The 20,382-nt window shown below is 38.0% G+C and overlaps 1 protein-coding gene across 3 annotated transcripts in view; it reads right to left on the bottom strand.

Annotated features, from left to right (window-relative positions):
- Positions 1–284: 284 nt before the first annotated feature.
- The window catches only part of BBOF1 (basal body orientation factor 1), a 41,431-nt gene continuing 21,333 nt past the window's right edge, over positions 285–20,382 (bottom strand). For 2 of the 3 annotated variants that reach the window (XM_027119955.1, XM_027119954.1), the window contains exons 5-12: positions 19,333–19,413; positions 16,705–16,775; positions 15,648–15,792; positions 14,106–14,599; positions 11,640–11,741; positions 7,289–7,363; positions 7,007–7,121; positions 285–1,886 (exon numbers count right to left, since the gene is read on the bottom strand). In XM_027119955.1, coding sequence (XP_026975756.1) covers positions 1,641–1,886; positions 7,007–7,121; positions 7,289–7,363; positions 11,640–11,741; positions 14,106–14,599; positions 15,648–15,792; positions 16,705–16,775; positions 19,333–19,413 — 1,329 coding nt within the window. In that variant the 3' untranslated portion in view covers positions 285–1,640. Of the gene's footprint in view, positions 2,254–7,006; positions 7,122–7,288; positions 7,364–11,639; positions 11,742–14,105; positions 14,600–15,647; positions 15,793–16,704; positions 16,776–19,332; positions 19,414–20,382 lie in introns of all 3 variants that reach the window. The other variant, XM_027119957.1, reaches the window with a different exon arrangement.

Raw genomic sequence — 20,382 nt, 5'->3', positions numbered from 1 at the left:
ACTGTACTACTTGTCATTTTGATTCATCTTTATTTAGCACTCATAATTTATGTTAATGAAGACCTTAAATACTTCTGTGTTGTTCTACAGGAGACCAGCCTGGAGCTGATCTTGGCCCTCTGATCACCCCCCAGGCAAAAGAGCGAGTCTGCAATCTGATTGATAGTGGAACAAAGGAAGGAGCTTCCATCCTTCTTGATGGGCGAGATATTAAAGTCAAAGGTTATGAAAATGGGAACTTTGTTGGGCCAACCATCATCTCAAATGCCAAGGTGAACAACTCTGGATTATTTATTTTGCAAATATATAATTTTGTGAAATTAGCTAAAGGCACCTCATTCATCTAATTTATAAATGAAGACACTTAATGACTAGAGACCTCATCTCTTGCCAGAATTCCTCAGTTATTTTATCTCAAGTCTGAATGAGTCTCCCCTCCTGACTTCCAACCTCTTTCCACTATACCAGTGGTTGGATAACTTAAGAGCTAAAGAGTAAATATTTTTGGCTTTGCAGGGATAAATAGTCTCTGTCACAACTACTCGACTCAGCCATTAACATGGTGTGGTTTTATTCCAATAAAACTTTAATTATGGACAATGGAATTTGAATTTCATATAGCTTTAGGTGTCATGATTGATTTTTTTCAACCATTTAAAAATTGTAGAAACCATTCTTTGCTTGTGGGCTGTACAAAAACTGGCAGCAAGCCACTCCAGCTCACAGGCCATTATTTTGCCAGTTCCTATCTTACGTTATACTTCTTACTTGTTTAATGTTAAATTCTTCTTCCCGCTCCTTCTTACTGCCTAGCTTATAGCTATTGCAGTGTCTCCATCAATATATCAGCCCCCAATGGTTATTGAAAACCTACATCTTCACCAGAAAGTGACAAAAGAAAAAGAATTGGTGTCAATTTTTATTTATCAAAACTGAAAGTTGCTCAGCTAAAATGACAATGACTCCTCAATGACTATATTGAGGAGTTTTTTTGAAATTCAGATCTCCCCACTAATCCTATTATAATCCTGAATAGTCAAGAGCTGAATCCAAGTGTAGTGGAAATTATGAGATTTCTTGCCACAGAGTCATTGAGGAAAAATCCACTTATCAGCAACAAACACAGCTGACCAGCTGCAGTGGTAAAAGATGTTTTCAATGTTTAATGTGACCTGATACCAAAATAAAGATGTACAGACTCATTTGGGAGGCAAAGGAACAAATGAGAATAGATTGTTTATGTTACAGAAAACTTAGCACAGGATTTCTTTAAATAGAAAAATTCTCCTGTGGTGTTTTTAATATATATTTGATTTATTAAAAAAATGAATTTTCAAGTAGTTTTCAGTAAGATAACAATTGGATAAACAAGTAATACAGGCATAAAACAGGAAGCTAGTGATGGGTCATGAGACCTAAAAATACAGTGCTTAAAGAAAAGGAGTGTAGTTATATAGTTACAGTAATAGGAATTTCAAGTTATTTATGATTGGTAGCTTGGAAGATGGAACACAGCAAGAAAGGACCTTTTTTAATAGGTGATTTAAAATGAAAAGAGATTATTACTAACATAAAAGCTGTTCATTAAGCAAGTGGGTAATAAAGTACCAAATAAGCAAAAAATACTGACTTCTTTTCTGCTACATCACTCCTGGCAGCCAAATATGACCTGTTACAAAGAGGAGATTTTTGGCCCAGTTCTTGTAGTTCTGGAAACAGACACTTTGGATGAAGCCATCAAGATCGTAAATGACAACCCATATGGAAATGGAACTGCCATCTTCACCACCAATGGAGCCACTGCTCGGAAATATTCCCACCTGGTAGATGTCGGACAGGTTTGTGAACAGAATTCTTAGGATATTCTTGTAGCCATTTACTGTTTCCTATGTAAGGGGAGAAGGTAAACAGCGATCAGTCACTGCCCCTCTGATCTCCCTCAGGAATAAAAGCTCATGGGATGCAGGATCGGGTGGAAGGTGGGTAGTTAAAATTGGTCTCTCTGATGCCAAGCATTTGGGCTTCTGAATGGAAAGTTCCTTTGTTTTTCTTAGTATTTGACATGGATTTGTTCTGCTTTAGGTTGGGGTGAATGTGCCCATTCCAGTGCCTTTGCCAATGTTCTCATTCACTGGCTCTCGAGCTTCCTTCAGGGGAGACACCAATTTCTATGGCAAACAGGTGACTTTAAAAAATATATTTTTCCTCTAAGAAACTTTCTTGAACATATTCAGGAACAAGTCAGTAGTTTCCCTAGAAAAGATATAAAAGTTAACAAAATTTTGCCAATTCCTGAATAACTCAAGGCAACAGAGTTTTTGGGAAAGAGCATGAGTAAATCCAAGCCTTTGTATATGTCCTCTCCTCTGCCTGTGACCCTCTCTTCCTGTATCCCCCGTTTCTCCCCCCTTTTCATCTGACTGTTAACCCCCAGTTTAAAGTGTGGACTCCTCCAGAAAATCACCTCTGACCATCACCATCCCCTTCAGTGTTGGGTTGGGTATGTCCTCATGTGCTCCCACTGCACACATTGCTCCCGTAATAGTTACTCATTTACTAAAAATTTTATTGAGCACCTTCTGTATATTAAACACTATTCTATAATAAAAATTATATAAATGCAGCACCGAACAAAAAATAAATAAATAGAGCAGATCTGGAACCAAATTACCACTATTATCACATCCTTCAACTGGTGCATATATCCTAAAGCAAGAACAGGCATGGCATGTTCAAACAGCAGAAATGGGCGGAGCACAGTGAGTGAGTAAGGAAGATAGTGGTAAGAGATGAGGTTAGAGAGGTAGGCAGAGGCAAGTCATGTAGTAGGACTATTTAAGCCATGTTAAGAAGCTCTCATCACACTGTAATTATTATTTACTTATCTGCAGAACGTGGCACAGAGCAAGTACCCAAATACGTGTTGGACAAATGGGCTAGTGAAAGTTCTTTGTAGTCCCACAGAAATACAGCCATCTTGGGACCTTCAGTAAAAAGTTACTTATTTTCTATACAGGTCTCCCTTTTATAGGTTAATAATAAATTAACAGTGGGATTACACAGCAGGCTCTGACCGTGTAGCCAGCTGGTTAAGAAACACTGTTTGGAGGTGGATTATCCAGTTTGTGCATTAGTCACAGCTTTTGTAAAATTGACTAGTTTGATACTATTAAAAATTTCTTTCAAGGGAAGCAGAGTAAAACTCTTGCTTAAAATAGTTTGTCAGTTTTGGAGTTTTTTTCCTGCTATGTCTTTGTTTAATTACTGTAAGTTACTCTGGTGAGTGAGGCTTCTTAGAGTAAAAGACTGACCTTATATACAGTTTGAAGTCTTAAATCCTTAGGTACTTAAATTGCTATTTTGCACTCTGGAAAGAAGACATAAAAGTATCATTCTTACATAATAAAATGTAAACTTCAGTTGTATCTTATATTGGAAGTATGTAATAATCTCTAAAGTTGTTTTCACTATATTAACATTGCCCAGATTTTGTCTAATAATTCTAGAAGAGTATTTTAATCAAGCTGGTGTGTTTTTTTCTAACAGTATCCTTCTAGCTTGCTAGTAATTTTATGTGTTAGATCTGCAGTCTATTCTCTTTTAATCAAGCCTATTCTTATAATATAAATACAAGTTTAATAGTTTACCTTGTTCAATTTTTCCATTTAGATGTGCCAGGTAATATGCTAAATGTTTTACATAAATTATCTCATGAGCAATATATTTAATTTTGGTTGCACCTATTCCTCCAGTAGGAACGTGAATAGCATTTCATAGCATCTCCTTCAAAAGTGATTAAAAGAGGAATCATGAAACCCCCAGGCATATATGATAACTCCCTCTTTCTCTCTTTTTTTTTTCTTTCTTTGTTCTCTTTAGGGCATCCAGTTCTACACTCAGCTAAAAACTGTCACTTCACAGTGGAAAGAAGAAGATGCTTCTCTTTCCTCACCTGCTGTAGTCATGCCTACCATGGGCCGTTAGAAATGAGTTTGTTCTGGACTCAGTCCATCCTGAGTAATTGCCCTTTATTCTTGACCAACTCCAACTGCCAACTTTGCTCAGATCAGATCCCTGGGATTGGAACACTATGTAACTAAAATCTTTCACAGGACCATTATCCCCTGTTAAGTAGTTAATAGGGAGACTCCTAGTGTAATTCTGAAACCAGATTTTCACTTGCTCTTCATAATTTTATTTTTGAGGTCACTGTTCTAACTGTGAAATGCTTCTCTGGAATAAGAGCTTAGACCTGATTTCTAAAAATTTTCCCCTTTTCTGATGACTTGAAGGAAGGGAACATTAGTGTGTGTAAAGATGATCTTCCAAGGAAGAGGATCTCTTGTATGGGGAAATAGGTCAAAAATAATTCACCCTTTGGTTGATCGTCGTCAAACACAGCCCCACATAAATGCCAGTGGGTGAGGCCTCTCTGTGAAGCTTTGCTGAGCCTCTCATTTATCCCACACCACACAAGATATAATCCATCTCTACTTATCCCACAGATGTGACAACTGCTTCTGTCTTTTCTGCTGAATGCCACTTTGTCCTAGTGACTCATGACCACTAATTCTATCATTGTCACTGTTCCTGCTCCTTAAAACCACTTCCCAAGGATACCTCAGTATGCATTGGATAAATCAGCTCTTTGTGGTGTGTGCCAAGCGTTAAATTTCAGGGTTTGCTTTAGCAATCAATTAATGCTTCAGTCATTAATTCAGATGCCAACAGGATTTTTTTAGAAAACTATTTCAAAAGTTATATCAGGCCCAGAAATCAAGGGGTATTCCAAACCATGAAAGTGAGCAAGACTCTTTTTTTTTTTTTGATGCTTAACAGGATCTCATGTTTATTGAGAAGTGATTAATGGCAGTTTCTCATTGGCTGAATCAGAAACTGAAGAAACATTCACTACATGTTTTACAATATTTTTCTCTTCCAAAATGCATTTCTGTAAACAAGTTTTAACCACTGTTCTTAGCTTTGAAATCAAATTAATGCTGAACTTAATCAGTATAATCAGTATAAGAACAGAACATTTCTTAGGACTCCTAGTACTTTACTTTGAGTAACAAAGGGTCCGAGAAAATGAACCACCCTTAAAGATACAACCTTGGGCGACACTGTTAAATTCTCCAAGACAAAAATTCTTCCTAAAAATGTTCTTCCCGTTTGGAAGGGAAAAACCAAATTCCTACTTCCTGGGGTGGAGGCTCAAAACCTTCAGACTCAAGTGTTCTCCAAGTATGTGCAAGACTGTTGCCTAAAGTAAGTCTAACCTGATATTTCTTGTCAAAATTTTTATATTGTTCTTTCCTCTTGCCTGCATTTCTCATTTGTGATACTTTTTTTTTTTTTGCGGTACGCGGGCCCCTCACTGTTGTGGCCTCTCCCGTTGCGGGGCACAGGCTCCGGACGCACAGGCTCAGCGGCCGTGGCTCATGGGCGCAGCTGCTACGCGGCATGTGGGATCTTCCCAGACCGGTACAAACCCGTGTCCCCTGCATTGGCAGGCGGACTCTCAACCACTGCGCCACCAGGGAAGCCCTGTGATACTTTTTAATGAAAGAACCCTAATGTAAAGTAATTAACTGGGGCCTAAGAAATTTCAAAGCTTTCCATGTGTGAAGTAGTCAAAGAAATGCTTTGACAGATTCTTCTGCTACCATTAATTCAACTGTCTTTATGCTTTTTGTTTCTTTGCTATAGCTCAACTTTAAGTCAGAACAGAAATTTATGTGCTAAACGGAATAGATTCTGTCTTTTTGCTCTACCATGCCAGTTGAATCCTGTCTTTCTGATATGGTCTTCACCCATTGACCTAGGAGAAGGCTTCTCATTTCTGATAGAGTAGTCTCTGGTCCTCAGCCAGATGACATAGGTCATTTATTTTTCTGCTTCCTCATTAGTTACGTAGATAATGCTAACCTATTCCATGGGGGTTATTTAATGAATTAAGGATGGTAAAAATCTTTAAAATGTTTGTGCATTCTGGATTTTAGGCTTATTACTACCACCTGTTGGATAGAATGTCAAAATCTTTAATCACTTAAGGTGATTGAACGTTAATAAAATACATTTATGACCCTCCTGGCGCTTTTTTTTTTTTTTGGATTTGCCTGCCTAAAGGTGAGGCAATAGAAATTTATAATTTCATAATAGAATGCCTCTTGTTTTATCTCTTATCACAGCTGACAACTGGTAGTAATATTTAATCCAGTCCAACAACTACAGGCTGGGTTGAATAAAAGGTCATATTGTCTAAATTCCAAGTGGAATTAAATATAATCACAGAGACTCCTAAGTTTTCCTTACATTTAAGGAAAATTACTTTTTAAGAAATGCTAACTAATCAGAATTGTGCTGCTCTAATTGGAATCAACTCATTTGGCTAGGTACTTGCTACTCAGAAAAGTTTCTAATTTCTTAGATGGAAAAAAATCTGTACAGTTGTGTTCATGCTAGTAGCTGCTAAAAAATTCAGTATTTTCTTTTTGCTCTGATGTGGCCTCACTGGAAATTTCTCACATTTTACATTGTACTAATTGATTATGTACAACAAATTACAAGTAAAAAGCTCTTAAAAAGAAAACCTGGCTTTTTTTTTTTTTTAATGGTACCGTACTTCCTTATAATGCCTTTGTCCGCTAGCTTATAGTGACCCAGACTTCCCACCTCTGTCCAAAGCCAACAGTTAACATGGTCACTATGTTTATTCTTACATAAAGGATAGTACATATTTTAACTGGGCTATATATTTCAAAAGGCAATTTATAGGTTTTCCACACTAAAAGAGGCACAAATATGCATTTGCATTAAATATATGTCTTCCTTAGTTTGGATATTGTTTATTAAAATGTCCACAATCTCACACTAATGTTATTACTCATTTCAGTGATCCCTGAGAGCTCCCAACTAGTAGAGAAAAGAACTGTGACTTAGAGGAAGCTGCATGAGGAAGGGGAACAATTATGTATATTGTTTGGTTAGATTACAGACTCCTTACTATATCAGACTCTTGTGATCCTTTCTGAATATTGGGTATCACCAGTTCACCAGTAGAGTCTAAGATTGGCACTTGCTGGGTGATGAAGGTGTGATCTTGAAGCTTACTTTCATCCCTACAATAATGACAAAGTAAGACTTGTCAACAACCACACACACGGAACTTGGTTCAGAACAATAATATACTTGTTATGTTATTCTCACTCAATTCTAGTATGTATAAGATGTCTACAACCACCATTGTGATCAGGCTCATGTTCATTGCTTTGTCAAGAGAGCTTACCCAAACTCCTTTGTTGTTTCATCATCAGGACCAATATAGTCTGGAACTGGAGGTTTAGAACTCTGGCCGTATTTCCTGTAGTGGGTATAAGTTAACAATGAGGCAGTGTCTCCACATGCCCTGTATTTCAACTACACTTTAAAACTGCTAAAGGAAAAAAAAAATAATAATAATAAATAAATAAATATAGGACTTCCCTGGTGGCAGAGTGGATAAGAATCCACCTGCCAATGCAAGGGACACGGGTTCGATCCCTGGTCTGGGAAGATCCCACATGCCGCGGAGCAATGAAGCCCATGGCCACAACTACTGAGCCTGCACTCTAGAGCCGCGTGCCACAACTACTGAGCTCACATGCCACAACTACTGAAGCCCGTGCTCTGCAACAAGAGAAGTCACTGCAAGGAGAAGCCCGTGCACCACAACAAAGAGTAGCCCCCGCTCACCATAGCTAGAGAAAGCCAGCATGCAGCAACAAAGACCCAACACAGCCAAAAATAAATAAGTAAATAGAAATTTAAAAAATAAATAAATATAAAACTGCTAAAGGGAAATGCTTCAGTAGGATGGGCTTCTTATTTTCAAAAATGAGCTTTCATACACACATAGAGGCAGTATAATATTAGGCAAGTTAATTTAAACTTACATTCTCTTAAAGTTGAGACATGTTGAACTTAAGAAATGGAAATATTTATGAATATAATCATGATGATACTCATAAAATAGCTATTAAGGGCTTCCCTGGTGGCACAGTGGTTAAGAATTAGCCTGCCAACGCAGGGGACACGGGTTCGAGCCCTGGTCCAGGAAGATCCCACGTGCCGCAGAGCAACTAAGCCCGTGTGCCACAGCTACTGAGCCCACGTGCCACAACTACTGAAGCCCACGCGCCTAGAGCCTGTGCTGCACACCAAGAGAAGCCACCACAATGAGAGGCCTGCACACTGCAACGAAGAGTAGCCTCTGCTCACCACAACTAGAGAAAGCCCACGCACAGCAACGAAGACCCAATGCAGGCAAAAAATTAATAATAATAATAAACAGCTATAAATGGTGATGGGCAAGGTTGAACCAGAGTACTGACCAAAAGCAAGGCCAAAAAATTCCCTTCCCACAAAAAGAATCTCAAAACACAGGAAAGTTACCAATTTAGATAGACCCAGTATGAAAATTTTTTCTTATACTTTGGAAATTCTAGTTTAAGAACAGAAAGATAGGCCCTCTTGCCCTTTGAGATGACTCACATTCTGTCTATTGAGTGTGTATCACCCTGAATAAATCTGTTTTCAATCTAAAAAAAAACAAAACCAGGAAATCAACATCATTCATTCAATATTCTAATTTGAAAGTGAGATTAACAGAGTTACAAAAAGTATAGTAGGTTGATTTGCCAGCAGATAAAGACATACCCCACTCCTAAAACTTGTCCTTAATTAGGTGCATATGAAAGCAGCATAACCCCATTCAAAATCTGGCTATATTAAATAGTCCAAAAATAATGCATGAAAAAAATGTACCTTAGATACCTCTAGTGCCTGAGATATAGCCAGAGTGATTGTTGATGCACTAAAGAGTGCAGTTTATTGGTTATACTCCTTTGAGTTAATTCAATCACAAAGAAAACTATTGTATTGTTGGATTCACAATCATATACAACCAACTGTGAACTCTTACCAACTTCCTAATTACTCCACTTGCCTTGGAAGACCTTTTATCATCTAATTCCTCCCCCGCTGGTTTGAGCTTTCTCATTTCATCATCCTATTCCTATCTTATCTTTTTTTCATCCAACAGGCTTAGGCATCATCCCATTGTGGCCAGTTCAAGTTCACTGATTTGGTATGAAAGATTTCACCCAAATTCCTTTGTTTATCCAAGTGTTGAAAACAACACAGTGTGGAACTTGAGGCCTGGTACTCTGGCTGTATTTCCTGGGGTACAGAAATATCAACTCACAATGAGACAGACATTCAGTGCCTACAGTCTGGATTCTACCCCTACCTCTTCAATTAAACTCTTTGAAAGTCTACCAGAGATGCAAAAGCCATTTCAGGATCCTCCATCTTCCATTCAGCTTATAATTCTTTAAACTCTTCTCTTTTGGTTGTACTCTTTTTTTATTCTCCTGTTTATTTTTTATCTTTTTTTTTTTTTTTTTGCGGTACGCGGGCCTCTCACTGTTGTGGCCTCTCCTGTTGCGGAGCACAGGCTCCAGACGCGCAGGCTCAGCGGCCATGGCTTGGCTCACGGGCATAGCCGCTCTGCGGCATGTGGGATCTTCCCGGATCGGGGCACGAACCCGTGCAGGCGGACTCTCAACCACTGTGCCACCAGGGAAGCCCTCTCCTGTTTATTTTAATTGTGGTTATTCCTAAAGGTTCTAGTCTCAGCCCCTTTATTCCTGTATCTTCATCCACTTTCCTAAACTCAAGTACCAATTTTCACTAAACATGCTCAAATCTCCCTTCCTAAACTCTCATGTGTACTCCAATCACTCTTTGCAAATGCCTTAAGTGGTTTTAACTCCAATATGTTGCCACATCTCCAGTTCAGCACTGAAAATACTACTTGTATTTCTTCTGCCTAGAATGTTTTTTCCACCCCATTTTGTTCCTACTTACCTTTAGAGATCAGCTCAAGCTTCTGCTTCCTCAGAGACTTTCCTGATCTCCTCAATTAGGTCAGATTCCCCTAATCTAGGCTCTCTTACCACTGTATACCACTCCTTTGAACCTATGTCATAGTTGTATTTTTTATTTGTGTGATGATTTGAACAATGTTTTTCTTCCATGTAGACCAAAAACTCCCTGAAATCAAGCATGATGTCTTTATTTGCTCAACACTATATCTTCAGTAAATAGTTGGCACTCAGTATGTATATGTTAAATGAATTAACGGATGGATTAAATAAAATTTAAACATTTCCCTCACGCTGGCTTTCCAGATTTTTCATTTGCCTTTCATACCACCATTCCGTCATGTCTTAAGCTAAAAGTCTTAAACATTTACTCCTTTTCTTTATTCCTTTTGTCCTTTATCACCAAGTCCTGTTTCTCCTTCCTTACTTTCTCCGTTTCTCCCCTTTATTCCGACTGCCCTCACTCTTGCCTAAACCCCTCACTGCTGCATGCCCAGAGCAGGGCAGCAGCTTCTGTTGGTCCCAACTCTATTTCTGTCCTCCAATCCGTCATACATGTCACTGTGTTACGTTAAGGTCAGCTCTGAGAACAATGACCTGTGAACCCTTCCAGTGAGAGAGTATGAGTCTGGCTTCTTGCTCTTTGTATTCCTTTAAGGCAGACAAGAAAACTATGTTACAGTACTCTAGAATCTACAAAAGTTCAGGATTTTCTGCATGGTTTTTAAGGCTCATCATAACTCAATCTATAGGTTAAACCTTATTTCTAATTAGTAATTACTCTCTAGCATCACCAAATTTCCTCAAGACAGGCAGTTTCTCCTCAATGTTGCCTAAATACCCTACACCCATTCCTAACTCTGGGCTTTTTCTTAGGCTGTCTACCCCTTGCCTGATGTGCCCTCCCTGCTCTACCACTATCCTACAAGGCACCCCACAGGGTCACCCTCTTTCAATCTTCCCTGACTACTCTAGCCCACTGACGCATTGTCTGAATTCCATCTTTACTTTATTGTGCCACCTAATTTTTTTCCTTGTTATGCTTGGTTTTGTTTGGGCAACCAAATAGTAAGCTCTTTGAGATCAAAGGCAATGTCCCTTGATTCTTTTGAATCCCCACAATACAATGGTGCCAAGCATTTAACAAGCAATCAGTAAGTGGTTGATTTATTTTAGCCACTTTATAGTTACTATAAAGTGACTATAACCAGGGTTATAGTCACTGATAAAACATAATGAAGAGAGTGAAACTAATCATTAAAAATAATTATTTGGAGTACCTGTGGATTTCTGTTTTCCTTTCCAGGTCTTTTTCTTGGTATTAGAGATCCCCTTGATTAATAATCAGCTTTAAAATAATTTACTTATCTTTGCAGACCAATAAATCTTAACAATTGTTATGCTTCTCTTTAGTTCCACTCATTCAGCTGAACAATGTTATACCTTCTCAGGAAGCATTACCTGAAACACCTAAGATTGATCGATTTTCTTTCCCCTTTAACTCTAATACCTCTTTCATTTTTGTGCTCACTTACACATCTCCCATTCTTTATCTCTGGGAGTTGCAGTAGCTAAGCAGTATGACCCTTTTATATTGATATTTTCTGGTCCTTTCCCATTCCCTTAATTCTAAGTAAGAATATGTTCACTTTTCCTATATGGCCTCTAGGTTTGATAGCAAATTGGTATTTCACTACTGAAATAGGGAGTTACCTAGGAACAAAGCCATTCATTTTTGCAAAGAGCAACCTCAAGACTTTCTCTTTCTGCTCCCAGGTCAAATCTCCAATGTCCATATTTCCTTGAATATCTGTCCTAAAGAATTTCAAAGAAAAAAATGAAAAATAAATGGTCAAAGTAAGCATCTCTTCTTTTTAAAAAATATAAAATATGTAAACATGAGAAAATTTCTAAATCATAACTGAATATTATGAGGTTTCCAAATGGAATGACTACAAGGCAAACCATGTCCATTACAAAATCATAAATTGGAAAAGCACATTAACATGGTAGCCAATATGAAGTGTTATGTAGTCATTAAACTGAAAATAAGAAAAACTATAACAACATGAACAAAATCTGTGCTCAAACATTAAGCAAATAAGCAAAAAAGAAAGTTGTAATGCAATATTATGTATCCAGATAATACAAAGACAAAAGGTACAAGAAAAAAGACAGTTGTTTGGTGTAATTATTGATAAATTCCTTTTTAGCAAGTCTTTAGTATTAGATATTTTGCTATGAAAATAGAGTGATAAGAGGTAAATATATAAAAGAACATGTAACTTATCTAGTCTATTTCTTACCTCCAAATAATTTCATCAAACAACTGTTTTTTTCTTGTACGTTTTGTCTTTGTATGTATCATTATCTGCTTAAGAGGCAGCTGAGCCTTCCAGGAAGGTATTTACCTATACCATAACTTCTCCAAAGGATTCGTAGTCTACTTGGCTATTTACAAAAGTTGGCTGACATGTAGATAGAGTATTGATGTAAAATGTAAGAAATATTTTTCATATATGTCAGTTGGGGTTAGTTTTAAGTTTAGGTTTTGCCTTATAATCACCATATACTTTAATTGTCCTTCCCTAATCTGCCTCTTAGGCAGATAATGTAATATTTTAACTACAATTTCTGCCTTCCTGGCAGAAATCCTATTGAACACTAGGATTAAAGTGATAAGTTGCTCATGAGGCAGAATAGGGAAGTGTCCAGTTTCTGCAACAACAATGTGGAGAATCATTTTATGCACCTTCTTCTGAAAAGTTATATACCACTTAATATACAGTAGATTTAAAAAATGTAAAAGAAACTGCCTTCTGTATGGTGGGAACTCAACTTGCTTGACTTATTAAATAAAAAAATAAAGTGGGGCTTCCCTGGTGGCGCAGTGGTTGGGAGTCCGCCTGCCGATGCAGGGGACGCGGGTTCGTGCCCCGGTCCGGGAGGATCCCACATGCCGCAGAGCGGCTATGCCCGTGAGCCATGGCCGCTGAGCCTGCGCGTCCGGAGCCATGCTCCGCAACAGGAGAGGCCACGGCAGTGAGAGGCCCATGTGCCGCAAAAAAAAAAAAAAAAAAAAAAAAAAAATTAAAAATAAATAAATAAAGTGAATCTCTTGGTAATAGTCATTATAATAACTATTATTATAATAGAATAATAGTAATAGTGTTATTAACAGACTTCTGAATATGGCAAGAAGGTAAAAAAACTATAGTATGGACATTTTTGAAGAAGAGTCATTGGCCATGTCCAACCTTCCCAACAGCTATACAATTTAAAAGAACCTACATATTAGCCTATTAAAAAATAATGTAAAACAGAAAACACATTTGGAAGCCCTCTCAATAAGATGTTAAGTCATAGTAGTAGGGAGTCGTTTTAAGTTTCTTAAGACCTTTGAAGAATTTAATCGTGTTGAGATATAAAACAATTTTTTCAGAATAATCTTTAAAATGCACTATAATTTAATCCATGGTTTATAGGGGGAAAAGTATTCAAACAGATTAAAATGCTAACAGGAAACAACAATTGTATATAGTCTACAAATGTCTCAATCATTCTACTACTTTTATCGTGGTGGCAGTAGATCTCTAGTGTATTTTAAAGCCTTGTGGGGACTTTTGGTTAATACAATGATGGAGGGGGCACTACTGGGTGTCCTCCAATCCATAGGACAGTTCCATACAACAAAGAGTTGCTGCAAAGAATTGTTATGTTGATTTTTTAAATTATAGGTTTGATTAGATATTATTACCTATGAATTTCATCTCAGAATAGTAAAGGGAACATTACAAAATATTTGTGAAAAGCATGTTTATCAAAAATGTTTAACCTGAATCTAATCAAACCTTTATAACAAATTTATAGGAAACAAAATAAAGGAATATGTTAAAAAATATTACAATGATATTCAAAATGGAACGAATAATCCCTTTAACAAGTCTCTGTCACACAGAAAAGGGGGGACATCTACTAAGAATACCTACTAAGCCCCACACAGTATGCTAAGCATAGGGGTTACAAAGATGAGTAAGACAGTTCCTCTCCTCAAGTAACTTACTGAGTAATCTAGTCAATACTTAGATATTACCAAACTGAACTTTTCAGGGTTTTTAATTTCTCTAAAGGGCACAAGAAGAGCAGTACAAAGGCAAAATATTAAAGCATTATTAGTACCATTTATCGGCCTCCATAAGATCCTGATTCACACTGTTGGTGCTGTGCTCTCTGCCATCAAATGTTCGGATTTTGGGATATTCTGTTCTTCCTGCACATGCCTCTCTCATTTTAAAATTGAAAGCAGCTTGTGCTACCTGTTTATAACGCTTTCTGCTAAATAGGATCTCTTGCTTTACTTGGTGTAGAGCATCTAAAAAGAATCTTTCCACTTCTGTTCTTTCATCTAGTATGTTCTTGGCCAGCTTCTTTACTCGATTCATTTCCTTGTCCTTCATCTGAAGAAGATGCTGCAGCTTGAAAATTTCAATCTGACCCGCTTGGTTCTTTACCATTGCCTGCTGCTGCAGTTTTAAAACTTCAGTCTCAAACTCTTTGGTCATACAACTCAGGGTAGTCTCCAAGCTTACTACCTTCTTCTGAAGAGTTTGGATTTGTAATTTCTGCTGGGTAAGCTGCATTATCTTTTCCTTAACCAACAGATCATTGATTTCCTAAAACAGAAAGATGAGAGAGGTGAGAGATTTTTTTTTTTAATTAATTTCAAAACTTAAAAGTTCCTCACTAATATCCATTACTTCATGAGATTTGAGTTTGAGGCCAGGTTGCAATGGTGATATTTTGGTATTCAGTGCATAAAGAGTAAGAAACATCAAGAGTCCCTGTCTGGACTTAGGAAGGCCACAGATTTTACTAATTAAGAAACTCTCCTTCCTCTAAAATTATGAAAAGTTCAATATTTTATATTATCAAAAAAATATTCCAAAATCAGTAAGACTGTACAGTAAAACAGTAATTTAACAACTATATACTGCAAACTGTGGCAGTCTGCTAGTTGCCTATCCTAGTGTCCATTTTCCATTTCTTCCTTCGTAATAAAACCCCAATTTTATTCAGAAAGGTAGTAAGCCCAGCTGAAAATTCCCAGTTTCCCTTGTGTTCAGCAAAGCCACATGACTAAGCTCTGATGGAAGAGCTGCGAGTAGAAATTTGTATAGGACTTCCAGGAAGAGCTCTAAAGGGAGGGGCATGCTGTTTTCCTTCTTGTCCTTCTTCCGCCCTGTTGTTAGAGCTCCAGCAGCTGCTGGGGGCCATGAGGTGACTCTGAGGAGATAAGCCATGTGTTGCAGAACAAAGTTGAGGAGCCCGAGTGTCTGCCGAATTTGTAGCACTACCATTCCAGCTCTGGATTGCTTACCTCCAGACTTCCTTTAGGGAGAGAATACACCTTACATGGGGAAACCATTGTTCTCACAGTTGTCACAGTTCCTAAGTGAGTCAGAGACCAACTCTAAGCAAAGTAAAATGAATACTAAGGTAGTAGAGGACAGGGGTTATATTTATGTTTCGGATGTATTCTTTATAAAGCCAAGTCTAAAGTTACTTATAAGTCATTCAGTAATTAACTTTTCAGATAAGAAAAATACACCATCCAGACAGAAGAAAAATTGTCCTATTGTCCTTATGTATCACTACTATACTCAATTCTTAGTATTCACCAACCCAATCTTTACAAAAAAAGGAAACAAAATCGAAATGAACCTTTTGCTGTAAAAGGGAAGTCTGAGTCTCTTGCAACTTCTGAGAGTTTTTTTGTAGAGCATCAGCTTCCTTCAGGTGGTATGCGAGAGCTTTCTGGAGATAAATATTCTCTTTAAAAACAGCTCTTCCAGCATTGTTCAATTGCCTGAAATAGATAGATATAAGATCCCAAAACACAGACCTAAGTTTTAAATATTACCAAACTAGAACAATGACTGCTAAATCCCCTAACATTAATAATAATGATCATCCGGAATTCCCTGGTGGTCCAGTGGTTAGGACTCGGCAATTTCACTGATGTGGCCCACCCGGGTTCAATCCCTGTTCAGGGAACTAAGATCCCGCAAGCTGCACGGGGCAACCAAAAAAAAAATTAAAATCAATAATTTAAAAAAATAATAATGACCAGCACTTATTTAGCTTATGGTGGGTACTCAATAGTTAGGTGGGGATCTTGAGAACTAAGTTCTCACCAACAGGAAAGTAAAAAGGGACGTGTTACTTCCAGTCCAAGGCAATTAAGGGCAGGTATGAGTTTCCCATGCTCTCTCTTTGTACATGTGACTGGACATGAAGAACAAGATGGAAGCAGCCCAGGTTCCTGAATCACCCCTGGAGTAGAGCTGTCAGACCCACATTAGATTAGAAATAAACCATTGAGACTTAGTTTATTAACACAGTGCAGTTTAGTGTTACTTTCACTAATATACCTCATGAAAACTGTGCACAGTTGCCATTATTAACACCATTTTTAGATGGAGAAATTTAATTTCAAAAAAGTTAAGAAATCTTCTTACAGTCAGTTAGTATACATGTTGAGAACCAAAGTGTAACTTCGAAGCCCAGATTCTTTTCTCCACACTATGCTGCTACAAAAAGGGTGGATGGAAAAGGGGTGGGTACACAGAGAGAAAGAAACAGCGAAGGAAAGTAAACCAGAAAATTTGAAGAAAGCAGACCAAGAGAGAAGGGGGTAGAAAACATGATAAGAACAAAAAAGACTAGCAAAGAGGTAAGAGAGGCTATTAGAAAGAAAAAAGAGGCAGCGATCTCCTACACAACAGCTTCATGGTGGGCTCTGTCTGCCAGCATTATTATCTTCTTCTCAGCCTCTTTTTCTAGTCGGTACTAAAAAAGAAAATAGGCTGTTTTAATACAGTTATATTTCTAACAACAAATTTTACACAGAAAAAGTTAAGTATTTATTTTATAATGTCAAATAAAATACTCCTGTCCACATGACCTGATGTGAAGTGCTCCAAGTATCAATGGAGGAGCCAGCAAAGAGGATAGTGTGAACACAGAGACTTTAGGGTACTTCCCAATTTCACCATTAAAAAAGCAAAATGACATATAAATAGAAAAAAATTCCACATCAGACCTGGAAAGCAGAGCTGGGAGAAATTTCTGTTAAATACAATGTGATGAGAATCATTTATTCATTCATTTAACAAATTCCTATTGAGTACTAATAGTGTACCAGATTTTTTAGATACTAGAGATGCTGTGGTGAACATAACAGATAAGGCTCCTGTTCTCATGGAGCTTATATTCTAGGATGAGATCCAAACAATAATAATAATTAAAATGCATTGAGCATTTACTATGTGCCAGGCATGGTTCTACACATGTATTATTTACTTCTCACAACAATGTAATTAGATACCTATGAATTAGATACTATTATTGTCCCCAAAGACAAGGATTGAAGAAACTGAGAGAAAGGTTAGTGACTTGTCCAAAATCATACAGCTAGTAAATGGCAGAGCAGGGATTCAAACGCAGGCAATTTGATGCTATACAGCCTCCCAGCAAGTAAACAAATAAGAGAATTAATAGACTGTGATAAATGCTATAAATGAAATAAATGGGGTAATGAAATAGTAACTGAGGGAGGTAATTTTAGATTGGGTTTAGGGATTATCTCTTTGAGGGGATGACATTTGAGCTCTGAAGAATGCGAATAAGCCAGAACTGCAATAAGAACATTTCAGGAAGAGAGAATAGCAAGTACAAAAATATGCAGGTGGTTCAAGGAACAGAAAGGATTAAATGGGAAAACACAACAAAATACTAATAACCTGAGGGAAGTCCTTTATACGATCAGGTGGAACATGCTGAGGTATGAGATAAATGAACAGGGCTTACTAGAAAGCCCACTGCCATGGGCCAGCAGCACTGGGGCTCAAACCAGTATAGGGGTTTGTATCTAACCATGAAGTCTGTACCTCACATGGTAAGGCAGACACTGCTGTGGCTGGACAACCCAACACTCCTTCCCATCCTCCTTTTTCCTTCCCAGCTTCCACCAGTGGCTGGAGAAACAAAACACCCCTTTTCCCTGGCGTCCATTATAACATGGTTCTGGACAATCAGAGAGATGTAAGAAGAAATCTGCTAGGAGCTTCTGGGGAAAGTTTCACGGTTTCCAGATAAAACGGACAGATACAGATGGAGCCTCCCTTCTTCCCGCCCTAAGAGAGATGACTCTCAGAGCTGCATTAACCATCTTGCAATTATGAGGGAAAGGCCAGCAGCCACCTACTTCCAGACATAAAAATCCTATTTATATAAGCACTGTCATTCAAGTAATCTGTAAACTGACCAAGCCCTTCTAACATTTGTTTGTGGAATGTTACGCCAAGTAGGAGAGAGATCAAGTGTAGGGTGGAGTGAGGAAAGAGGCAGCTGAGAGCAGCCCATTCCTGAGCACTTCCATTCCTAACAGTGCCAGGAAGTGCCTGAGAGGGAAAGCGTCTAGATACTGCTCCTGCCCCACTCCCAGGTTATTCAATACACAAACTGGAAACCTAGAGCCACTTTTGAAAGCAAATCCTTTTATATAAACCTGATATGAGTACTTATTTGCCTCACCCTCACTTCCTTACATTCCCACCAATTTGTGAAAAAATGTATTCCTTTCTTAAGGATGAAAAATTAAAGAAAATATTAAAAGAATTAAAGAAAAACCAGGGGGACTCTGAGAATTAACTTTAGAAGCACAGAGAAATGTGGAAGTCTGTGATGTGCTAAGGAACATTTTTGAGCCCCCTTTTTATTTATTTATTTATGGCTGCTTTGGGTCTTCGTTGCTGCGCACACAGGGGCTACTCTTTGTTGCGGTGTGCGGGCTTCTTACTGCGGTGGCTTCTCTTGTTGCGGAGCACGGGCTCTAGGCGCGCGGGCTTCAGTAGTTGTGGCTCACGGGCTTTAGAGCGCAGGCTCAGTAGTTGTGGCGCACAGGCTTAGTTGCTCCATGGCATGTGGGATCTTCCCGGACCAGGGCTCGAACCCGTGTCCCCTGCACTGGCAGGCGGATTCTACACCACTGTGCCACCAGGGAAGTCCTGAGCCCCTTTTACTAATATCCTTAGTTGGCTTGACTAAGGGAAGACCCTCACGTGTATCAGAGCAACCTCTCTAATCCCATCTCCCCTATAAAAAGTGGTACATGGAGCTTTAGTTCCACCAGGAGACAACAAGCTGGGGTGGGGGATGTGTCCTGAAGCCTTGGTCAGATGACAATCTCTCTTGAGGATTTCAAGAATCTCTAACTAAGAGGGGGGAAAAAGATAATCTTCTAATAAGATACCAAATGAAAACTTGATGTCTCAGAATACATATAAATATACTTACGTCGTTCTAGTACACAATATATTTATTTATTAATGCAAATATGCTGTACCTTTTCTTCCAAAAACCTGCCTTCCAATCTCCTAAGAGTCTCCTGATGTTTCTGCTCTATGTTCCTTAAGTTCTCCTTCAGCTAAAATTAAAATAACGAAAAACAGAATGGTCAGTAGGAAATGGGGTGGATTGGGGCATATTCCTGGAAAATTCTCAGTCAGGAAATATTTTCTGTTATACATTACCTCTTAATCCTGAACACACAGAAAAACTCCATGCCCTCCCTCTGAGTACCATACTTCTCATAATCGTCTATAGATTTACAAGATCAGTATTGAGTTTCTAAAAAGCTTTTCATGAATAACAGTTTTCAGAACATTCAGATAAGTTATTATCATATTAATTTCCCCCCCAAATATCTTCATTTTAAACATGTGGACTTACAGAATCATAATATTTTAGAATTACCAGGAATCTTAGGAGTCAGACTATACAAATCTCCCACTTAATATAGGAATCTCTTCTATGAGAAAAATATCTAGAGACAGAAGTATCACTAATCAAATCCTATTAATTCACTAGGCTGCCCTTTTAAGAGTTCCCATTTTTAGAAAATTCTTCCTAGTATCAATCTAAAAAGTATCTCCCTGTGATTCCCATAGACAGATCCTTCTATCCTCTAAAACTACATAGAATAAAAAGGACATAAAATTCTTCCAGGCAAAGAGAATTGAGCTAACTTAAAGCTATGATCCTGAAGGCTATATATACTGGCAAGAACCAATCAGATTGAAATCGGCACACTCAATCTAATATTCATGCCACAAAAAAAGGCAGTAGAGAAGAGCTTTCCATCACACAGACCAGAGTTCAACTGTTACCTCTCTGACTTACCAGCTGTTTGGGCAAATCACTTATCTTCTCTAAGTCTCAAATCTCCAGGGTAAAAAGAGGATAATAATAGTAGCTATTCTCATAGAGGTGTGACAAAGATTAAATAACAAATAATACACACAAAATACTTAGAATAGTAACCATTTAATACAGAGGTTAGTTATTTTATGTCTAATATTGTCCTCCCTTATACTTCACAATTTTCCTTCCTGTG

Source organism: Aethalodelphis obliquidens, unplaced genomic scaffold (assembly GCF_003676395.1).
Source record: "Aethalodelphis obliquidens isolate GAN/ISIS:26980383/991018 unplaced genomic scaffold, ASM367639v1 scaffold21, whole genome shotgun sequence".
NCBI classification, from domain to species: domain Eukaryota; kingdom Metazoa; phylum Chordata; class Mammalia; order Artiodactyla; family Delphinidae; genus Aethalodelphis; species Aethalodelphis obliquidens.
Note: the sequence above shows the minus strand (reverse complement) of the source record. Positions and strands in the feature narration are given on the sequence as shown.